At 43.7% G+C, this 18,949-nt stretch overlaps 3 protein-coding genes and 1 long non-coding RNA gene across 9 annotated transcripts in view; all 4 read left to right on the top strand.

Moving 5' to 3' along the window:
* LOC105030913 (ladderlectin-like) overlaps positions 1-18,949 on the top strand; it is a 43,292-nt gene that overhangs the window by 24,203 nt on the left and 140 nt on the right. The window lies entirely within an intron of this gene.
* LOC117593860 lies at positions 105-5,191 on the top strand. Its single transcript, XR_004575322.1, has 10 exons — positions 105-285; positions 554-621; positions 776-870; positions 1,224-1,359; positions 2,718-2,823; positions 3,107-3,182; positions 4,166-4,254; positions 4,341-4,478; positions 4,861-4,975; positions 5,066-5,191. It is a non-coding gene; the product is annotated as an uncharacterized LOC117593860 (long non-coding RNA).
* LOC114830234 (ladderlectin-like) lies at positions 8,200-18,936 on the top strand. 5 transcript variants are annotated; one of them, XM_034290320.1, is made up of 5 exons: positions 8,200-8,304; positions 8,651-8,809; positions 8,896-9,033; positions 17,765-17,843; positions 18,822-18,936. In XM_034290320.1, exons 2-5 carry the CDS (start codon positions 8,660-8,662, stop codon positions 18,842-18,844), a joined length of 390 nt encoding a protein of 129 aa, XP_034146211.1. In that variant the 5' UTR covers positions 8,200-8,304; positions 8,651-8,659; the 3' UTR covers positions 18,845-18,936. The 5 variants fall into 5 exon arrangements, with proteins under 5 accessions (XP_034146211.1, XP_028973153.2, XP_034146210.1 ...); XM_029117320.2 differs by lacking the exons at positions 17,765-17,843; positions 18,822-18,936 and adding exons at positions 9,433-9,547; positions 9,641-9,773; XM_034290319.1 differs by lacking the exons at positions 17,765-17,843; positions 18,822-18,936 and adding exons at positions 9,433-9,547; positions 9,641-9,773 and having other exon boundaries at positions 8,211-8,291.
* Positions 10,816-12,391, top strand: LOC114828669 (ladderlectin-like). Of its 2 annotated transcripts, none has more exons than XM_034290312.1 (6): positions 10,816-10,920; positions 11,105-11,180; positions 11,355-11,443; positions 11,532-11,687; positions 12,049-12,160; positions 12,258-12,391. In XM_034290312.1, the coding sequence occupies exons 2-6, from the start codon at positions 11,117-11,119 to the stop codon at positions 12,323-12,325; spliced, it is 489 nt and encodes a 162-aa protein (XP_034146203.1). In that variant the 5' UTR covers positions 10,816-10,920; positions 11,105-11,116; the 3' UTR covers positions 12,326-12,391. The 2 variants fall into 2 exon arrangements, with proteins under 2 accessions (XP_034146203.1, XP_028973163.2); XM_029117330.2 differs by having other exon boundaries at positions 10,817-10,920; positions 11,532-11,669.

Raw genomic sequence — 18,949 nt, 5'->3', positions numbered from 1 at the left:
TGGAAATGGGAAGGCATAACTCTCATGAACAATGCTTTTCTGGACAACATTCAGACAATGAAAGAGAACTGACCTTTAAGTGCAGTCTTTCCGCCCAAGATTTTGTGGCAAAAGCTGTGATTGCATGGAACACAGGAGCCAAACACATTTCAATTAGGAGCACCTGGCAAAGCAAACCAGGGCATTCATCCCACCTGTGACAGGACCTTTAAAAGAAGCAGGCAGTGAGAAGCTGTGAAGACCCTTGCAGGGAACCAAAGTGAAGTAACCTGTGGTGCTTAAACGGTGAGTGTTCTGTTTGCTTCCCAAGTGATGCCCTGTTCATTCCTTAGTGCCCTAAAGGTCCTGTTGAAAGGGATCCACTGTAGGTGGTTGACGATATGAAGACTTAGCCATGGTTAGTTGCCTCTGACATGGTAGTCCTGAAATACCCTGGGTGTGGTGGCAGATGTATACTGGGATAGTAACTGTTGGTCAGCAGCAGGATTGCATTCTGATCGATCAGACGTGTGGCTGTAGAAAAAAAATGGTCTTTGTTAACCTGCGTTCTCAGGACACTCGCCATCTTGACCGTGATCGTGCTTCTCAGTGCCCCCTTCACGCTGGCTGGCCCAAAGGAGGGTAATTAATTAATTGCTTTTGTGTTTCTAACATTACAGGGGGTGATCTGACTAGTATATGAACATTGCAACTTAAATTCATTTGTAGTTAAGTCTGGACTCTACTTAAAAATCCTGCTGGAGCTACAAACACATCCTGTATCCTCTCCTTACAGGGTCACAGAACAAACCATGCCGACAAGGATGGGTGAAATTTCAATCCCGCTGCTTTCAGTTTATTAGGACTCCCAGAACATGGATGGAGGCAGAGGTACAACATCACTCTGAACTTCCCCTCTGAATGTAGAGGTTCTGTTGAAATCAACCTGCTCATCCAGTTTGACATTTTCTTTATGCGTATTTAAAATATTAGACGAGGTGAAAAAGCAAAAAACTGAGCAGTGTAAAAAAAAAAATCTATTCCAGGCACTCATGTGGAATTCAAAGTTAAAAAGCATTTGTGTCAGCTAGATAATCCTATCCTGTTGATTTTTATAAATAAGCCAGTGGTTAAGACCAACAGTATTACACTGTTTCAAAGGGCGTTAGTGGTTGTGGCCAAATTTAAATAACATGTAAAAAGACTAGCCAACCAATGTTTAATGAGGTCTTCTCTACCTATAGAGCCACTGTCTAAACCCTTGGGGCCAACCTGGTGTCAGTTCACAGCCCAGAGGAGTCCCACTTTCTATGGCAGTTGACAGATGGTTCCCCTGCCTGGGTTGGGGGCTCTGATGCTGTCCAGGCACACTTTGTAAAGGTACCCTGTTTTCTGTTAATGAGTTAATGGAACAGTGACTTGAAAGGTGCTTCACCTGAACTGACATTGTCCTATAGTGGACCAGCATCGTGACGTTAAACCGTTCTGGCCCATTTTGCAATTTATCAGATCCTCTTATCCAGAGCTACATTGCTTTTATGGGTAGTGGTGAATGCAGGCTTTCTCAGTGCTACCTTGTCCCCTGCCACCAATACATGGGACCCATTTTTAGATAAAATCATTGTAGACTTGGGACAAGAATCTACCATCAAATCAAGGGCTTTAAAATCCATCACTTTCTGCTAATTGGTTTTCAACAGGGCTGGTCTACATGTTACTGCTGATGCGATGGGAAATCTTGCACTTTGTGCTAGAAGACCAATGTGTCGTTTGAGTTCGTACGCTAAGAAAGCGCACCTTGTTTTGATACTGAGCCCATTCACCACTTTCCAACAGAACAGACAATGGTTCTGGAGTGATGACTCCACATTTGGTTACCAGAACTGGGCGAAAGGAGAACCAAACAACTTTAACAGCACCAGAGAACCATGTATTGAGATGAACTATGGAAGTAAGCCCACCACCATTCACTGATCTACTATCAAATCAATTATTTTACAGTATATTACTGCATAATTGAGTGTCTAATTTAAGGTTCTATTGTTTCCTTTTAAAGGGGAACATCGCTGGAATGATAATATTTGTGACAAAACATTTTTTTCTGTGTGCTTATTAAAAACTTGTTGAATCAACTGGAACCAACAATGCATCTTCAATGAACACACTATGCTGAAGTTGAACACTGAATTATCTGCTGTAAATGTTTGTTCTGAAGGGATGTTGCTGACATTAAACGGTCTATACACATTTTCTGAAGATATTTCATAACAGCCTTGCATCCCTTAAAGATTCCTACCAAAATCTACAATTATTGAATGTAAATTTATCTAGAGATGTTATTTTTGTAGATCTTTTTTTATTTCATAAAATTGGTTTATATAAATGTATATGCCTTCCTCTGTGACACAGGTGTGACATTGTTTGGCAAAATACAGAACGAGGTTGAGCCTTTTTCCAACCCTCAGTGACTCTCCCAACCCTGCTGTCTTCCAAATGTTGAGTACTGAAAATAATTTTGGGAAACTGATTTCAGGCAGTATCCTCTCCACTGTATCAATTTCCTTTTGTGTACGTATGTACACTGACCTGGGATGGGACTTCTACTGTGGTCAGTTTTATATTTAAGCCTTCAAAAAAAGGAAAAGGAGTTGTTCACATTTCAAACAATCAGTTTACAAAGACTTAATTAGGGACACCTGTGATAAAGCCTGCCCAGTAATCAAGGACATTCATCTCAGGTCCTTAAGAAGGAGAGGAGCTACAGAACTCACATCACAGGAAGACTCAGTGGAGGTGTTAGAAGAGGACTTAACAAGTGGTGTGATAAACTGAGGTGCTCAGAAGGTGTCATTCTAATTGAAGTATGTCTAAATTCTGAATGACAATATATTCCTTGTTGTGGCTCCTGGTTAAAATTACCAGGACCCAATAAAGATTGTAATGGAAATTGGAATACTACTGGAACTCCGGCAACAGTCTTCTCCACTGTGGAGATGATTGCTGGAGTTTCAGTAGTATTTAAATTTTCATTACAATCTTAAGGTGTTCTATAGCAAAATGTTTTAGTCATTTTCTTTTTGCCGGTTAGTAAGGCTTCTGACAGGAACTGGTCTACATCTGTTTTCAGGACAACATCACCATGGGGGTGTTAATGATGTTCCTGCTTCTCAGTGCTGCTTTTTCTTTGGGAGATGCATGTTTTAGTAAGGACTCCCCTCATATTTCAACATGGTGTCATTTAGTAGTTTAATGCAGTTTGTAGCTCAATCTCCGCTTAATCCGGGGCCGGGTCGCGGGGGCAGCAGTCTAAGCAGGGATGCCCAGACTTCCCTCTCCCCAGACACTTCCTCCAGCTCTTCCGGGGGGACACCGAGGCGTTCCCAGGCCAGCCGGGAGACATAGTCCCTCCAGCGTGTCCTAGGTCTTCCCCGGGGTCTCTTCCCGGTGGGACGGGACCGGAACACCTTCCCAGGAAGGCGTTCCGGAGGCATCCGAAACAGATGCCCAAGCCACCTCAGCTGACCCCTCTCGATGTGGAGGAGCAGCGGCTCTACTCTGAGCTCCTCCCGGGTGACCGAGCTTCTCACCCTATCTCTAAGGGATCGCCCAGCCACCCTGCGGAGAAAGCTCATTTCGGCCGCCTGTATCCGGGATCTTGTCCTTTCGGTCATGACCCAAAGCTCATGACCATAGGTGAGAGTAGGAACGTAGATTGACCGGTAAATCGAGAGCTTTGCCTTACGGCTCAGCTCTTTCTTCACCACGACAGACCGATACATCGACCGCATTACTGCAGAAGCTGCACCGATCCGTCTGTCAATCTCCCGTTCCATCCTTCCCTCACTCGTGAACAGGACCCCTAGATACTTAAACTCCTCCACTTGAGGCAGGCACTCTCCACCAACCTGAAGTGGGCAAGCCACCCTTTTCCGACTGATGACCATGGCCTCGGATTTGGAGGTACTGATTTTCATCCCCACCACTTCACACTCGGCTGCAAACCGTCCAAGTGCATGCTGGAGGTCCTGGCTTGAAGGGGCCAACACGACAACATCATCCGCAAAGAGCAGAGACGAAATCGTGTGGTCCCCAGAGAGGATGGACTCTTATTGTAAACGGAAAACCACAATGTACCCTGTTGTCTTAATCAGCCATTTAGACTGGTCAATATCTTACTGTTTTACAGGGCCACACGGATGTAATCAGGGATGGCAGCAGTTTGGATCCCGCTGCTTCCGTTTTGAAGAGATTCTGAGGTCATGGACTGAGGCAGAGGTAGCCGTCTCACCCTAGATATTTGGATGTGGAAACACTACTGCATATTCCTGGTTTAATGACTTTGTCCATCTTTGCCTCTTTAGCGTCACTGTCAGTCTCTTGGTGAACACCTGGCCTCAGTACACAGCTGGAAGGAGTCTAGGTTCCTGGAGACGTTGACTGTAGGTTCACCTTTGACCTGGATTGGAGGAAATGATGGTGGTCTGCCAGAGTTGACAAAGGTACCTCTTCCTACTGGTGTAACAAAACATGCTTCATCAGAACGACTACAGTTAGAAACACTCCACAGGGACAGACTTGCTCCCAGATCTGTAAGGTCATTAGGTATACTTGGAAATGGGTCTACAGGATGCTTGTGATGTCAGTTCTGTTTGGAATGTTGTGTAATGTCTTCATTATCCCGTGTTCAGTCGGCCAGGACTGTAGTAAAATGATGTCTGTGTTTTGGGACTGCTTAATGCCTGTTGATTGGGCTGAACAGGTTAACCATCTTAGTGTTTCTATAGCTTTCCAAATTGATTGGTGTTCTGTGGTAGTTGTTTGTGTAGTTGATGAATGCCTAAATATTATGGGTGTGATGCTGAGACCTACACATCTCCACAGGACAGGAGCTGGTCCTGGACTGATGGCTCTGGATTTAATTACCATGAATGGGATGAAGGGGAACCCAACAACTATAATGGTGTCAGAGAGCTGTGTATTCAGATGAACATTGGAGGTACAGTCATTCACTTGACCATTATTCACACATGACCGTTAATTGAATACCTGTCTATGATGTGGGAGTAAATTCAACTTTCTTTTGAAGATGAACATCGCTGGAACGATGAGGTCTGTGAAAAGAACTGTGCTTCTGTCTGCTCCAGAAACCATTAAATCAACTGTTGCTGTGGCATCGTCCTGTTGAATGTTGTGGTTGTCAATTAAACGGCTGAACACATTTCTCATGAGTCATTTGTCTTTATCACCACCTTGTTTGGTGGGTTCCACTGTCTAGAATGTGGCAGTTTTATTTTGTCATTTAAATTCAGTTCAGTCAAGACCTTCAGCCAAATTTGTCTGTACACTCAAGCACTGCATAAGACATTTCAAGAACATAGTCTAGGTTAGTATTTTGTTCTGTATTCCTGAACTTGTCAAGCTGCTCTGAAGAGTTAATTTCAGATGCATCCTTCTACATAGGAATTATATTGTAGTCTGAATGGGGTGGTTTTGATGTATAGGTTGGGTGGGTGGAGCCAGTTATTCCATCTTCTGCTTATCTGGGGGCAGCAGTCTAGGCAGGGATGCCCAGACTTCCCTCTCCCCAGACACTTCCTCCAGCTCTTCCAGGGGGACACTGAGTCGTTCACAGGCCAGCCGGGAGACATAGTCCCTCCAGCATGTCCTAGGTCTTCCCCGGGGTCTCCTCCCGGTGGGACGGGACTGGAACACCTTCCCAGGAAGCCGTTCCGGAGGCATCCGAAACAGATGCCCAAGCCACCTCAGCTGGTCCCTCTTGATGTGGAGGGGCAGCGGCTCTACTCTGAGCTCCTCCCGGGTGACCGAGCTTCTCACCCTATCTCTAAGGGATCGCCCAGCCACCCTCCGGAGAAAGCTCATTTCGGCCGCCTGTATCCGAGATCTTGTCCTTTCGGTCATGACCCAAAGCTCATGACCATAGGTGAGAGTAGGAACGTAGATTGACCGGTAAATCGAGAGCTTCGCCTTGCGGCTCAGCTCTTTCTTCACCACGACAGACCGATACATCGGCCGCATTACTGCAGAAGCTGCACCGATCCGTCTGTCAATCTCCCGTTCAATCCTTCCCTCACTCGTGAACAGGACCCCTAGATACTTAAACTCCTCCACTTGAGGCAGGCACTCTCCTCCAAGCTGAAGTGGGCAAGCCACCCTTTTCCGACTGAGGACCATGGCCTCGGATTTGGAGGTACTGATTTTCATCCCCACCGCTTCACACTCTGCTGCAAACCGTCCAAGTGCATGCTGAAGGTCCTGGCTTGAAGGGGCCAACACGACAACATCTTCCGCAAAGAGTAGAGACGAAATCGTGTGGTCCCCAAACCTGACACCCTCCGGCCCCTGGCTGCGCATAGAAATTCTGTCCATAAAAATTAGGAACAGAACCGGTGACAAAGGGCAGCCCTGCCGGAGTCCAACATGCACAGGGAACAAGTCTGGCTTACTGCCGGCAATGCGGACCAAGCTACTGCTTCGGTCGTACAGGGACCTGACAGCCCTTAGCAAAGGACCTAGGACCCCATATTCCCGAAGCACCCTCCACAGGATGCCGCGAGGGACACAGTCGAAAGCCTTCTCCAAATCCACAAAACACATGTGGATTGTTTGGGCAAACTCCCATGAACCCTCCATCACCCTGTAGAGAACATGAGGTTGGTTATGTGAATAGGAATTAATTTGACAGCATTAATGTGCAGGTATTTGAGCATTAAATTCATACTGATAGCCCTGCCGCCTAGGCGTTATATGGAGTAGATCTTAAATAATTAAGAGTGAGTAATGGGTCAATTTCAGAAATGTAGGCCATAACTGAATTATCTTTATTTCACATGTTTAGATTATTTTACTTGTCCTTACATCTCATACTACAAATAAAAGAGACTGTAAGCCAAAACAGAGAACATAGGACAAGAATTTCGGCGTAAACCTTTCTATAAACTCATAAAATTTCTATATAAACGTGCATACTTCCAGGAAAGAAGACGGAGCATGAGCCGTTGTGCAAAAATCAGCTTACGTTGTCGAACGGGCCCCTTTTAAGTGAACGCGCACAAACTCCAGGAAGTGAACAGCGAGTCAACTAACAAATATCTTAATCACCGTCGTAGTACGGTTCAACACCACTTTGGAAAGTCAGGGTTGACAAACTCTTGATAACTTGATAACCCCGAGTTAAATCTGAGTAGGTTGAACACCCTTCGTAGTATACCCCTCTGATCTGATTGGTCAAAAATCAATTACTGCGATAAATATCACAACTTTTTTTCGCAATGCTAAAAAGAAAAAAACAGAGACGGTGAGAGCTTTTAATTTCAGGTTTCCACTTGGCATTGATTTTCATCAAATTTCAGTTGAATGAAAAAACTTTACGATAGGCTTGATGGAAACAGCGCCAATTCGATTTCATAAACAGTGACCAAACGTTTTAATGTACGACTGAGGTGGATTTTCCATATGTCGACCTAGTCGAGAAATGCCAGTGGATACGGGATTTACATTTGACTAATTATTTGTCTAATATTTTTGCATTCATGTGTTATAATTCATTCTGTTGTCTGGGAAGGGTAAAGAAAGGAAAGTATTAAGCGGCCAGCAGTTGGTACTGGCGGGCAGGTGAGGTTATGGTGTTTCTTGACTGAATACAACAATGTACCAACAATATTGGATGGCAGATGCCCTTCTGAAGATGACATGAACGGTGGCGTTCAACTGACTAATGAAAAAATTATGAAAACGTGTCCAATATTAATACATTCTTCAGGAAGTCGCTCCATTTTGTGGGGGTTGGACTAGCTGGCCAGCTATCACGGCAAAGCTACTGTGCAAAGTGTGTTGACAACATTTTTAAGCACGAATCAACTTCTAGTAGAAAACTAACGATGGAAATACTCAACATTTCCAATATTTTATTTGACAATTTAAAATGCATGCGACAAAGTGTTTTAGCAGGAAACTGACAATTTTTTATATCTTTACATATTTAGTTTGCTACAAATCAGTTTAGATGTAAATGCACATTGGCTTGGGAAACATGCATCAACATTTTATGCAAACTTTAGATTTTGCCCATAAACCAAGTTCAATAAGTGGATGGAAACAAAGGTATTGACATTGCAAATAATACATTTCTAAAGACTTAATTAGGAGCACCTGGGACAAAGCCAGCTCAGTAATCCAGGAAAATAATCTCACCTGTTTCAGGTCCTTAAAAAGGAGAGGAGATACAGAACTCACATCACAGGGAGTTTCAGTGGAGAGAGCTAAAGTGGGCTTAACAAGTGAAGTGTTAACTGGTGATTTCAGAAGGTTAGAGCTCAATAGGTGTCATTCTTATTCCACTGTTTGCCTTTATATCAAATGACACTGTTCCCTGTGAGGTGAATTTAATGTCCTGGTTAAAGTGATGACCAGTGATCCACTCTAGTGGAAAAAATAGTATTGACTTTGTTTTTTCAGTACATTCTTAACAACTGAATAATATATTCTGTGGTAAGTCTGGACAGAACCTGTTGATGTTCTATAGTACATTTTGAGCTTCTGTGGTGAAAACAGCCCACTTGGAGGGTTAAGTCTTTTAGTCAGGATCAGTTTCCTCTTGCCAGTTTCAGCAAGTCTTTTGATGACAACTGGTCTTTGTCTTGTGTTCTCTTAGGATTACATCATGGGAGTGATAATGGTTTTCCTGCTTCTCATTGCTACATTTTCTCTGGGAGATGCGAGTAAGCCACTCGGATGTAGTCGCATATGGCACCACTTTGGATCCCGCTGCTTCCGTTTTGAAGAGACTCTGAGGTCATGGACTGAGGCAGAGGTAGCCGTCTCACCCTAGATGTTTGGGTGTGGAAACACTACTGCATATTCCTGGTTTAATGACATTGTCCATCTTTGCCTCTTTAGCGTCACTGTCAGTCTCTTGGTGGACACCTGGCCTCAGTACACAGCTGGAAGGAGTCTAGGTTCCTGGAGACGTTGACTGTAGGTTCACCTTTGACCTGGATTGGAGGAAATGATGGTGGTCGGCCAGAGTTGAGAAAGGTACTTCGTCTGACTGGTGTAACGAAATGAGCTTCATCGGAATGACCACAGTTAGAAACACTCCACAGGGACAGTCTTGCTCCCAGATCTGTAAGGTCATTAGATATACTTGGAAATGGGTCTACAGGATGCTTGTGATGTCAAATCTGTTTGAAATATTGTGTGATGTCTTCAATAGCCTGTTCAGTTGACCAGTACTGTAGTTTAATGATGTCAATGTGAGCCAGTCTGTGTTTTTGGGACACCATAATATAGATGTTTGTTGATTTGGACTAAACAGTTTAACCGTCTTAGTGTTTCTATAGCTTTCCAAATGGATTGGTGTTCTGTGGTAGTTTGTGTAGTTGATGAATGCCTAAATGTCATGGGTGTGATGGTGAAACCTACACTTCTCCACAGGACAGGAGCTGGTCCTGGACTGATGGCTCTGGATTTAATTACCATGAATGGGCACAAGGGGAACCCAACAACTATAATGGTGTCAGAGAGCCGTGTATTCAGATGAACTTTGGAGGTATAGTCATTCACCTGTCCATCACACACATCTAACTTGACAGTTCATTGAATCCTGTCTATGTAGGAGTAATTTTTACTGTTTTCTTTGAAGAAAAACATCGCTGGAATGACGACGTCTGTGAGAAGCGCTTTGCATCAGTCTGCTCCAGAAGCCGTTAAATGAACGTGTTGCTGTGACATCATCCTGTTGAATGATGTGGTTGTCAATAAAACAGCTGAACACATTTCTTGTGTCATTTGGTTTCATTTTACATGTCCTTGAGGGTTGTTAGTTCCAGAGTTTAGCATGGGGCAGTTTATGGTCATTTTAATTCAGTTGATTCAATCAAAATTCATGACCCTGATACTTATGTCTGTACACCACTGCAGCATTACTTGTGAAATTTCACAATCTAGATGTTTCATAGGAATTTGGTTTCTAGTAATACTTTCTGCTGGTGAGCAATTGCTTGTTGGGTTTAAGCTAATAATGGCCTGCAGGTCATAGTTTGTCCCAGCCACCATACTAACCCAAACAGTAGGTCATAGTTGTCAAAGGAAGTCATTAACTCATCAGCCCATTCCTATATTTCTGAATGTGATTGTAAATATAGACAATGGGTATTGCCCTTTTCTGGCCATGACGAAGTCTGTGAAGCGCTTTTGCATCAGTTTTCTCCAGAAGCCATTAAATGAACTTGTTGCTGTGACATTGTCCTGTTGAATGCTGTGATTGAACACATTTTGTGGCATTTTGGGTTAATTTTACAAGTCATGTCCTTGAGGGTTTTTAGTTCCAGAGTCTAGGATGTGGCAGAGTTTTGTGTTATAGTACGGTTAGGATTAAAGTTATTAAATCAAGTTACTGAGTCAGGGCATCAACAAAAACCCTACTGGGACTCTGAATAGGAAATGTTCCCCAATACCAATCTAGACAATGTATGATCTGTTAGATGAGGCTGTGTTCAGGCAGTATACTTTGGTCTGTCTTATGTACAAGTCAAATTTTTCAGTGCAGATCTGACTGGTCAAAGAAATCAACTTTTCTACCTTGCCAAAAAGACCTGGAGAGCAGTCAGTTTCATGCTCATTGTCCTCTGTCCTAAAATGCTGTTGGATGAGAACCTAATCCAAAGGGTTTTAAGACAGCCAGGAGAGAGGACATGAGCACTACATTGAGAATGTTAAAATAGGAAAATGAATACTTCACCTTTCCATAATCAGGTTATAATAGGAACACCTGGGGTAAAGCCAGCCTAGCAATCAAGAACATTCATCTCACCTGTGTCTGGTCCTTAAAAAGGAGAGCAGTGACACAGAACTCACATCACAGGGAGGATCATTGGAGAGATTTGTAGAGGTCTTAAGTGAGATAACTGACAATTTCATAAGGTGAGAGGTCAACAGGTCTGATTACACTGTCTTTATGCCACATGACACTAGTCCCTGTTTTGTGAATTTAGTGTCCTGGTTAAAGTGATGATTACAGTGATCTTCTTTGGTTGAGATGGTAGCTAGTGCTAGTGTAGTATTGACTTAATTTTAACAAGAAATGGTATTTGTCTTGTTCTTTCAGGAATCCCTCACCATGGCAGGGTTGATTATTTTCCTGCTGCTCAGTGCTGCCTTTTCTCTGGGAGATCCACATTGGCGTAAGAGTGGCCTTCATATTTCAGCATCGTTTGTGATTAACTGGTTTGGGGAAAAATCTTCAACAGTTTAATGCAATTTGTTGGTTAGTCATGGCTCTTGTAAATTTGTTTTTGAATGTACCCAGTTATTTTACAACCACTTATTTAGATCTTTTTCTTATGGTTGTTTTACAGGGCCACACAGGTGCCCTGGGGAATGGCGCCAGTTTGGTTCCCATTGTGTCATTTTCGATGAGACTCCAAGATCTTGGGCGGCTGCGGAGGTAGCCCCCTAACTCTAGAATGGGGTGGATAAACACGACCGCACATCACTGGTTAAATGACATTGTCCATCTTTGCCTCTTCCTTTAGTTCCACTGTCAGTCTCTTGGTGGACACCTGGCCTCAGTACACAGCTGGCTGGAGTCTATATTTCTGCAGGCGTTGACTATAGATTTACCTTTGACCTGGATTGGAGGAACGGATGGTGGTCAGCCTCAGATGACACAGGTACCTCGTCATACTGGTGTAACAAAACACGCTGTATCAGTGACTACAGTTAGAAACACTCCACAGGCACAGTCTTGCTCCCAGTTTAGTAAGGTGTTTGGGTATATCTGGAAATATGTCACAGGGTGCTTGTGATGTCAATATAATTACCTCAGTCCCCTGGCCAATACTACTTTAAAATGATGTTAATGTAGTTTGTCTGCAAATAGTACACAATGTTTATTGAGAAACCATTTCAGGTTAGTGTTCTCATTTGTTTCTGAAGACCAACAGTCTATAGCATTACTAATGCATCTGCATTTTGTAGTATCCTGTGTACTTTCTGAATACAAATGTCATGTCTTTGCATTGCTACTGAGACCTCACTGCTTCTCTACAGTACAAGAGCTGGTCCTGGACTGATGGCTCTGGATTTAATTACCGACAGTGGGCAGAAGGAATGCCTAACAACTCTATTGCTGGAGAGTCGTGTATTCAGATGAATTTTGGAGGTACAGTCATTCACTGGTCCATTTGTCAAATCTCAATTGGGAGTTCATTGAATACTTGTCTGTGATTTGGGAGTAATGTCTACTGTTTTCTTTGAAGATAAACATCGCTGGAACAATGAAGTCTGTGAAAAGCCCTTTGCTTCTGTCTGCTCACAAAGCGATTGAAATCAATTGTTGCTGTCATGTTTACCTATTGATTGTTGTGGTTGTCAATAAAACAGCTGAACTCTACTGTCATGAGTAATTTAACTTAATAATCATTGTCTTTGATGGTTAGTTTCAGGGTCTAGAATGTAGCAGAGTTTAACATTTTAAATATCTTGACATTCAACTTAACATCAATCGGAATGGCTTTCCATGTGTGGGGCAAAATATTTGAAAGCAGTTACATCCAGTCCTGAGTAGACCCACTGCGTCTGCAGCACTGTCCAGTCCTTTTTTATTTGTGCCACCCTAATCCTCCAAGTCTTTCCGCTCTGCCACTGTGGGCCTGCTCATCATCCCTCGATCCAAGCTGCGGAGGCTTTTTCACGGGCTGCTCCAAGACTTTGGAATGCACTTCTACAATTCATCCAGGACTCCCAATCTGTTGCCATATTCATCCACCACCTCAAGTCTCCTCTGTTCAAACAAGCCTAACCCCAGCCCTATGTTATTTGACCCAACCCCCTTGTCTCATTGCTCTCTGTAGTCATGTATGTATTGTAAAGTGTCTTTGGGTTTTTGAAAAGGGCTATATAAATGTAATGTATTATTAAACATTCTTATGGTTGTTTCCTACAAAACTTCAATGTCAAGGTGTTACAGAGGTTATTGACTCCCAGATAACTGAATTATGTAATGTTGAGTGTGAAAATTTGCACCAGTGATAAAAAAAAAAAAACACGGTTGAGTGACTGCATCCAGAAGTTTTAGTAAAGCCAAAGTGTTGGTTCAGGAACAGTCAAGTGATATTGTCAGGCGAAAATGCAGAGAGACACCAGCAGTGGAGTGGCGGAGAGAATCCGAGTTATATGAGATGGTAAAACTCCTGAGAGAGGAAGTTGCGGAACTCCGAAAAGACAACACAACCCTCCTGAGCGTATAGTCAAAGGAAGATCCAGCTACAGAAAGGGATGCAGAGCTTGTCAGGAGAAAGGTGAAGAGGATCGATGCGACCACTGCTTCAGAAGTGGAGTTGTGGATCGTGCCGCCATGTAGAGCACCAAAGAATTCAGCAGAGGGCAGAAGCGATGTAAAAACATCTGTTCATTCCATGAGACCAGACAGCTCAACCTCATGCTGAGTTACTGCGACCCACAAGAGAAAACTCGAGAGCTCCTGCGACAAAGAATTAAGCAGCTGGAGGCGGAGTTAGAACAAAGAGGGAAAAACAGAGCATGCTAGAGCTACCACCTATACGAACCACATTCCTTTATGATGACACCCAAGATTGGAGAACCTCATTGGTCCTGGATGTATGATTGACTGTTTCTTTGAATGCATGCCGGTGCAGGCGCTCTGGGACACAGGGTCGCAGGTGACCATCATCAATGAGGAATGGAAGAATACTTGCTTTCCCCACATTGCGACACGCAGCCTAAGTGAACTGTTGGACGAAGGTGAAACCCTCATTGGACGAGCAGCAAACCAAACTGATATACCTTTCTCAGGATGGGTGGAGTTGAAATTTCAACTTGGGCCAAAAAGAGGGGCCCAGGCACAACTCTTGGTACCTGTGCTTCTCTCCAGTGAGCAAGGTGTGGGGCAGCCTCCAATCATTGGCTATAATGTTATTCTGCAGCTGGTGACAAAGGGAATGGAGCAGCACTCTGATATCATTCCAGAAGTGGTAAAGTAAGCATTCTCATGTGACTGCAAAAAAGCAGTAGTACTGATTAGCCCTTGGTAGCCTATGGGGATTTCGGCCGGATTACACTACTTGGACATTTTGGGTCCTAAAATTAATTTTTGTAACAGATACAACCTAATATGATGTATCCTGGTAATAACAACCCATCTGGCTACAATAAAAACACATAAAAACAGACTTCTGGGTCACTATTTATAAAACTCATCTGTTTGAAAGGCAAAAAAATTGTTTTCGGAAAACATTTCTGCCATTCAGCATCAAGACTTGTTTTTTGAAAGCATTATGAAGTTTTGTGTCAATGGTATTTCCTCATACTTTCATGCCTTTACTATCAAATTACACTGTAATTGGGTTGAAAATAATGAAATAATTAAATAATAGAAGGTAAAAAATATAGGCACCCCCAAACAATGTGGTTCTTCTAACTAGAAATAAAACACTATAAAATGAAAGATAATAACCCTATCTAACTTTGGGTGTAAAACGGCCAGCAGGTGGCAGCACTAGATCGCTAGTTACGTTTGGACTTATATATTTTATAAACTCTTAAACTTCTTCCCAAAAACTCAAGAACACCCCCATACTATGTTGACTAAATATTTATTTTTATATCATATTTATAATACAAACGATGTTTTATGGTTCAAAACATCATATATAGTGATGTACACCCTCCCTATTCTTGTCTACACATTAGCCTTTCTAAGATGCATGGTCAATGTCGTTGCCTGGTGAAAAGTTCCCATAGCAACCCAAACAATACACAGACAACCCAAATTATACACGGAACGCTTCACGAAAGTGGCTACAAATAATATACCATTGGAATCGGACGATTATGGTGATTCTATTTTTCTGAATATTTATGCAAATGAGCACTGTCCGCGGAATCGCGGATGTCGACTTTGTTTTAAAATGATTCAGAATGGAGATCAAGTTGGAAAAGAAGGAATAGTGAAAGTTGGACGGATCAATACAGTTGTTGCTGCCGGACAAACAAGAACAGTGAAATGTAGAGTGAGGGCTGGTCCTCTGGTTTCATAGCAGGAAGTCCTGTTTGACCCAGAAGATATTCCACAGTGGCCTGAGGGACTTGATGTACCTAAGATGGTGATCAGTCTTCAGAAGGGAAACTCGACAAAAGTACACATCCCCATTACCAACATCAGCAATGTGGACATTATGCTTGCTCCCCGCACGATACTAGGACGAGTACAGCAAGTCAGGTCCATTTATTCAGCAGATACCAAACCTGCTACTGGGAGGTCAGACTGGAATGACATTGGAGAGGATGTGGTGGTCACTGAAGGTAAAGACGTGACTAGCAGTGACATGAAAGATCTGATTAACAACTATTGTCGATAGGGAAACCTTCAGGAACGGAGGCAAGCAGTAAAGATGACTACAGCAAGAGGGGTCGGGGTAAAGGGGGAAAACCTGCTCAACTTCATTCCAGTCCCTCTGTGGCTTGGACAGAAAAACATCAAAATGTCCTCAACCCACTACTGGAGTTCTTGCTCCATCCTCCAATCATAGGCTACCCTGATTTTGAACAGCCCTTCATCTTACATTGTGACGCATCACAAGACGGACTGGGGGCCGTACTATATCAGAGGCAAAAAGGTCAACATTGGTTTGGGTCACGGGATGCTGATGGACTGTCAAGGATGCCTTTGGACATGGAGAGATACATGCCGACCTGTTTGCAGGAGGCCAGTGCAAGAGTCATGGCTGCTGTCACGGATTCACTTCTCATGAAGCTGGAGGAGGAGGAGCCCAGGATGTGTCCAATCACCTTAGCTACAATTTGCTCTGAAGCCGAACAGGATCAAGGAGCAACACAAGAGACCAAAGTGACCCCTGAAGAACTACGAGGAGCCCAAAAAAAAGATACAGTGCTTGGAAAGGTGCAGGAATACGTGCTAGCAGAACGTTGGCCAAGGTTGGTGGGACGAGACGGTTGAGATGAGTTGACTGTTCTGTATAGGCAGCGAAACAGATTGTCTTTGGATGAGGAAGGAGTACTGTGTCGACGTTCAGCAGGACGCACCCAGACAGTACCACCCAGAAAATACAGCCAGTTGGTGTTTAAGGAGCTTCATGAGGTTATGGGTCACCAGGGAGTTGAGCGCACACTCAGCCTCATCCGGGACAGGTTCTATTGGCCTCACATGCAGGCTGATGTGGAACATTATGTTACCAAGGTGTGTAGCTGTCTGAAACGCAAGCGTCCAAATAAAGTGACAAGAGCACCACTGGTCAATATAGTGACGACTTACCCTTTCGAACTGGTATCAGTGGATTTCCTGAGTCTGGAGGGCTGCATGGGTGGCTACGAATACTTCCTGGTGGTAATGGACCATTTTACACGCTTCGCCCAAGCGTATGCTTGCAAAAATAAGTCTGCAAAGACAGCAGCAGAAAAGATCTATGGCCACTTTGTTCCAGATATGGATTCCCCACTAAACTCCACCACGATCAAGGGAGGGGATTTGAAAACAAGTAGAGCACATGGAGGAAATCTATGATATCCAACACTCCCGCATGACTCCATACCACCCAGCTGGAAATGGACAGGTGGAGAGATTTAACAGAACGTTGCTGTCAATGCTGAGATCTCTGCCAAGTCAAGCCAAGGCTGATTAGAAGAGCTCTCTAAACAAGGTTTTCCATGCGTACAACTGTACGCGAAGTGAAGTGACAGGTTACGCCCCATACTACGTTCTGTATGGCAGATACCCGAGGCTGCCCACTGATGTAATGTTTGGCCAGAAGCCAAGGGAGAGTGGAGTGTCGCATGGTGATTATGCTGCCAAGTGGAGAAAGCACATGAAAGAGACATATGTATTGGTATCAAGAAAAGTTCAGAAGGAGCAGAGGAAAGCAAAACGAGGCTACGACAAGAAGAAATATGGAGCAGATCTCCAGCCAGGAAACAAAGTTTTGGTGAGAAATCGTGGAGAATGAGGTGGTCTGGGGAAACTCCAATCATACTGGGAGGATTGAGTACATGTGGTGACGGAAAGGAAGTATGAAGACGGCCCAGTGTATGTGGTTAAGCCAGAACGTGGTCCAGGAGAAGCGAGGGTCCTACAACGAAAACCTTTGCTGCCTTGTGACTTCCTACCTGTTGACAATGTCCAGCAGAACAGGAGTAAAACCCGTTCAAGGGGGATAGTGACGTGGCGAAGGGGAAAAAGAGACGGAAGAGGTTTCTGAAGACGAGGATGACTGGAGACGCTTCACGACACTGCCGATAAGGCAACGTGGAGGGAGGAAATGCCGGCCAAGAACTGAGGAGGATGAGCTGAAGGAAAAGCGGAGCAAGAGCCAGATTGCGAGCATGTACTGCCCATGGACATGTGTGATGGAGAGGACAGAAACTCGGAGGAGTCTGCAGATGAATTGCTAGATGAAAATGAGATGGGAGAAGGGGGACAGGAGACATCATCCGATCAGGCAGATTGCATCAGCCCAGCAGCAACTCACCTGCCACAAAGAAAGTATCCTTTCAGACAAAGACACCCACCAACAACACTGACATACGATAGATTAGGCACACCCTCTATTACACACAGAGTCATTTGATTTCATAGTTATATCAGGCATCAATGCCTGTTGGTTGGGCTCAACAGTTTACCTGTCTTAGTGTTTCTATAGCCATCCAAATGAATAAGTGTTCTGTGGTACTTGCTTGTTCATGAATGCCTAAATGTCATGGGTGTGATGCTGAAACCTACACATCTGCACAGGAAAGGAGCTGGTCCTGGACTGATGGATCTGGATTTAATTACCATGAATGGGCAGAAGGGGAACCCAACAACTATAATGGTAATATCACATCCTCAGTTGTTGGTTCCACGGTCTAGAATGTGGCAGTATTATTTTGTCATTTAAATTCAGTTCAGTCAAGACCTTCAGCCAAATTAGTCTGTATACTCTAGCATTGCATAAGACATTTCAAGAACATAGTCTAGGTTAGTATTTTGTTCTGTATTCCTGAACTTGTCAAGTAAATCTGAAGAGTTCATTTCAAATGCATCCTTCTACACAGTAACTAAATGGTAGTCTGGATGGGGTGGATTTGATGCTATTGGTTGGGTGGGAGGAGCCAGTTATAGCTGGGATAATATAATTGGTGGATGATGAAGTTACCGCCTCAAGCACAATACCATAGTGGGAGTATTTGCAACAATACGGTTATGGGGGAGCTACAAAATTCCTGGGGTATGGTCATTCTGCCAAATGGTTTGTTGCAAATGTAGTCACTCAGAACATGAGGGTCGGTTCCCCTCCTAAGACATTGCATGCATCAATGATTGCAGGTCATCTGTTGCATCACCTGAACACCTGATGAGATTAGCTGATGTGTAAAATGACTAGGTTACACTTTGAGTCCCAATTTCCATCTAGATGTTCTATAGGTATTTGGTTCATAGTATAACTATTTGCTGGTAATCAATTGCTTGTTGGGGTTAAGCTTAGAATGGGGTTAAAATGGCATTAGGCTTTAAGTTAGAGTTAGTACAGGGGTGCTAACCCTGAGGCCCGCAGGTCTTAGATTGTCCCAGCCGCCGTACGAACCCAAACCTTAAGACAATTCCGTAGTATAATGATGTCAATGTGAGCCAGTCTGTGTTTTGGGACACCATACTATAGATGTTTGTTGATTGGGCTGAAACAGGTTACTGGTCTTATGTTAGTATCTATCCCTTTCCAAATGGATCGGCGTTCTGTGGTACTTGCTTGTGTAGTTGTTGAATGCCTAAATGTCATGTGTGTGATGCTGAAACCTACACTTCTCCACAGGACAGGAGCTGGTCCTGGACTGATGGATCTGGATTCAATTACCATGAATGGGCACAAGGGGAACCCAACAACTATAATGGTGTCAGAGAGCTGTGTATTCAGATGAACTTTGGAGGTTTGAAGGTACT

This window comes from Esox lucius, chromosome 24 (assembly GCF_011004845.1).
Source record: "Esox lucius isolate fEsoLuc1 chromosome 24, fEsoLuc1.pri, whole genome shotgun sequence".
Classification (NCBI taxonomy): domain Eukaryota; kingdom Metazoa; phylum Chordata; class Actinopteri; order Esociformes; family Esocidae; genus Esox; species Esox lucius.
Note: the sequence above shows the minus strand (reverse complement) of the source record. Positions and strands in the feature narration are given on the sequence as shown.

Coding starts and splice junctions, on each gene's coding strand:
- LOC114830234 (XM_029117319.2), top strand. CDS start 13,620: ATGATTGACTGTTTCTTTGAATGCATGCCGGTGCAGGCGCTCTGGGAC. Junction 13,992..17,764: donor CTGATATCATTCCAGAAGTG/GTAAAGTAAGCA, acceptor ACATCTGCACAG/GAAAGGAGCTGGTCCTGGAC. Junction 17,844..18,821: donor GGAACCCAACAACTATAATG/GTAATATCACAT, acceptor ACTTCTCCACAG/GACAGGAGCTGGTCCTGGAC.
- LOC114828669 (XM_034290312.1), top strand. CDS start 11,117: ATGGCAGGGTTGATTATTTTCCTGCTGCTCAGTGCTGCCTTTTCTCTG. Junction 11,181..11,354: donor TCTGGGAGATCCACATTGGC/GTAAGAGTGGCC, acceptor GTTGTTTTACAG/GGCCACACAGGTGCCCTGGG. Junction 11,688..12,048: donor AGGTACCTCGTCATACTGGT/GTAACAAAACAC, acceptor GCTTCTCTACAG/TACAAGAGCTGGTCCTGGAC.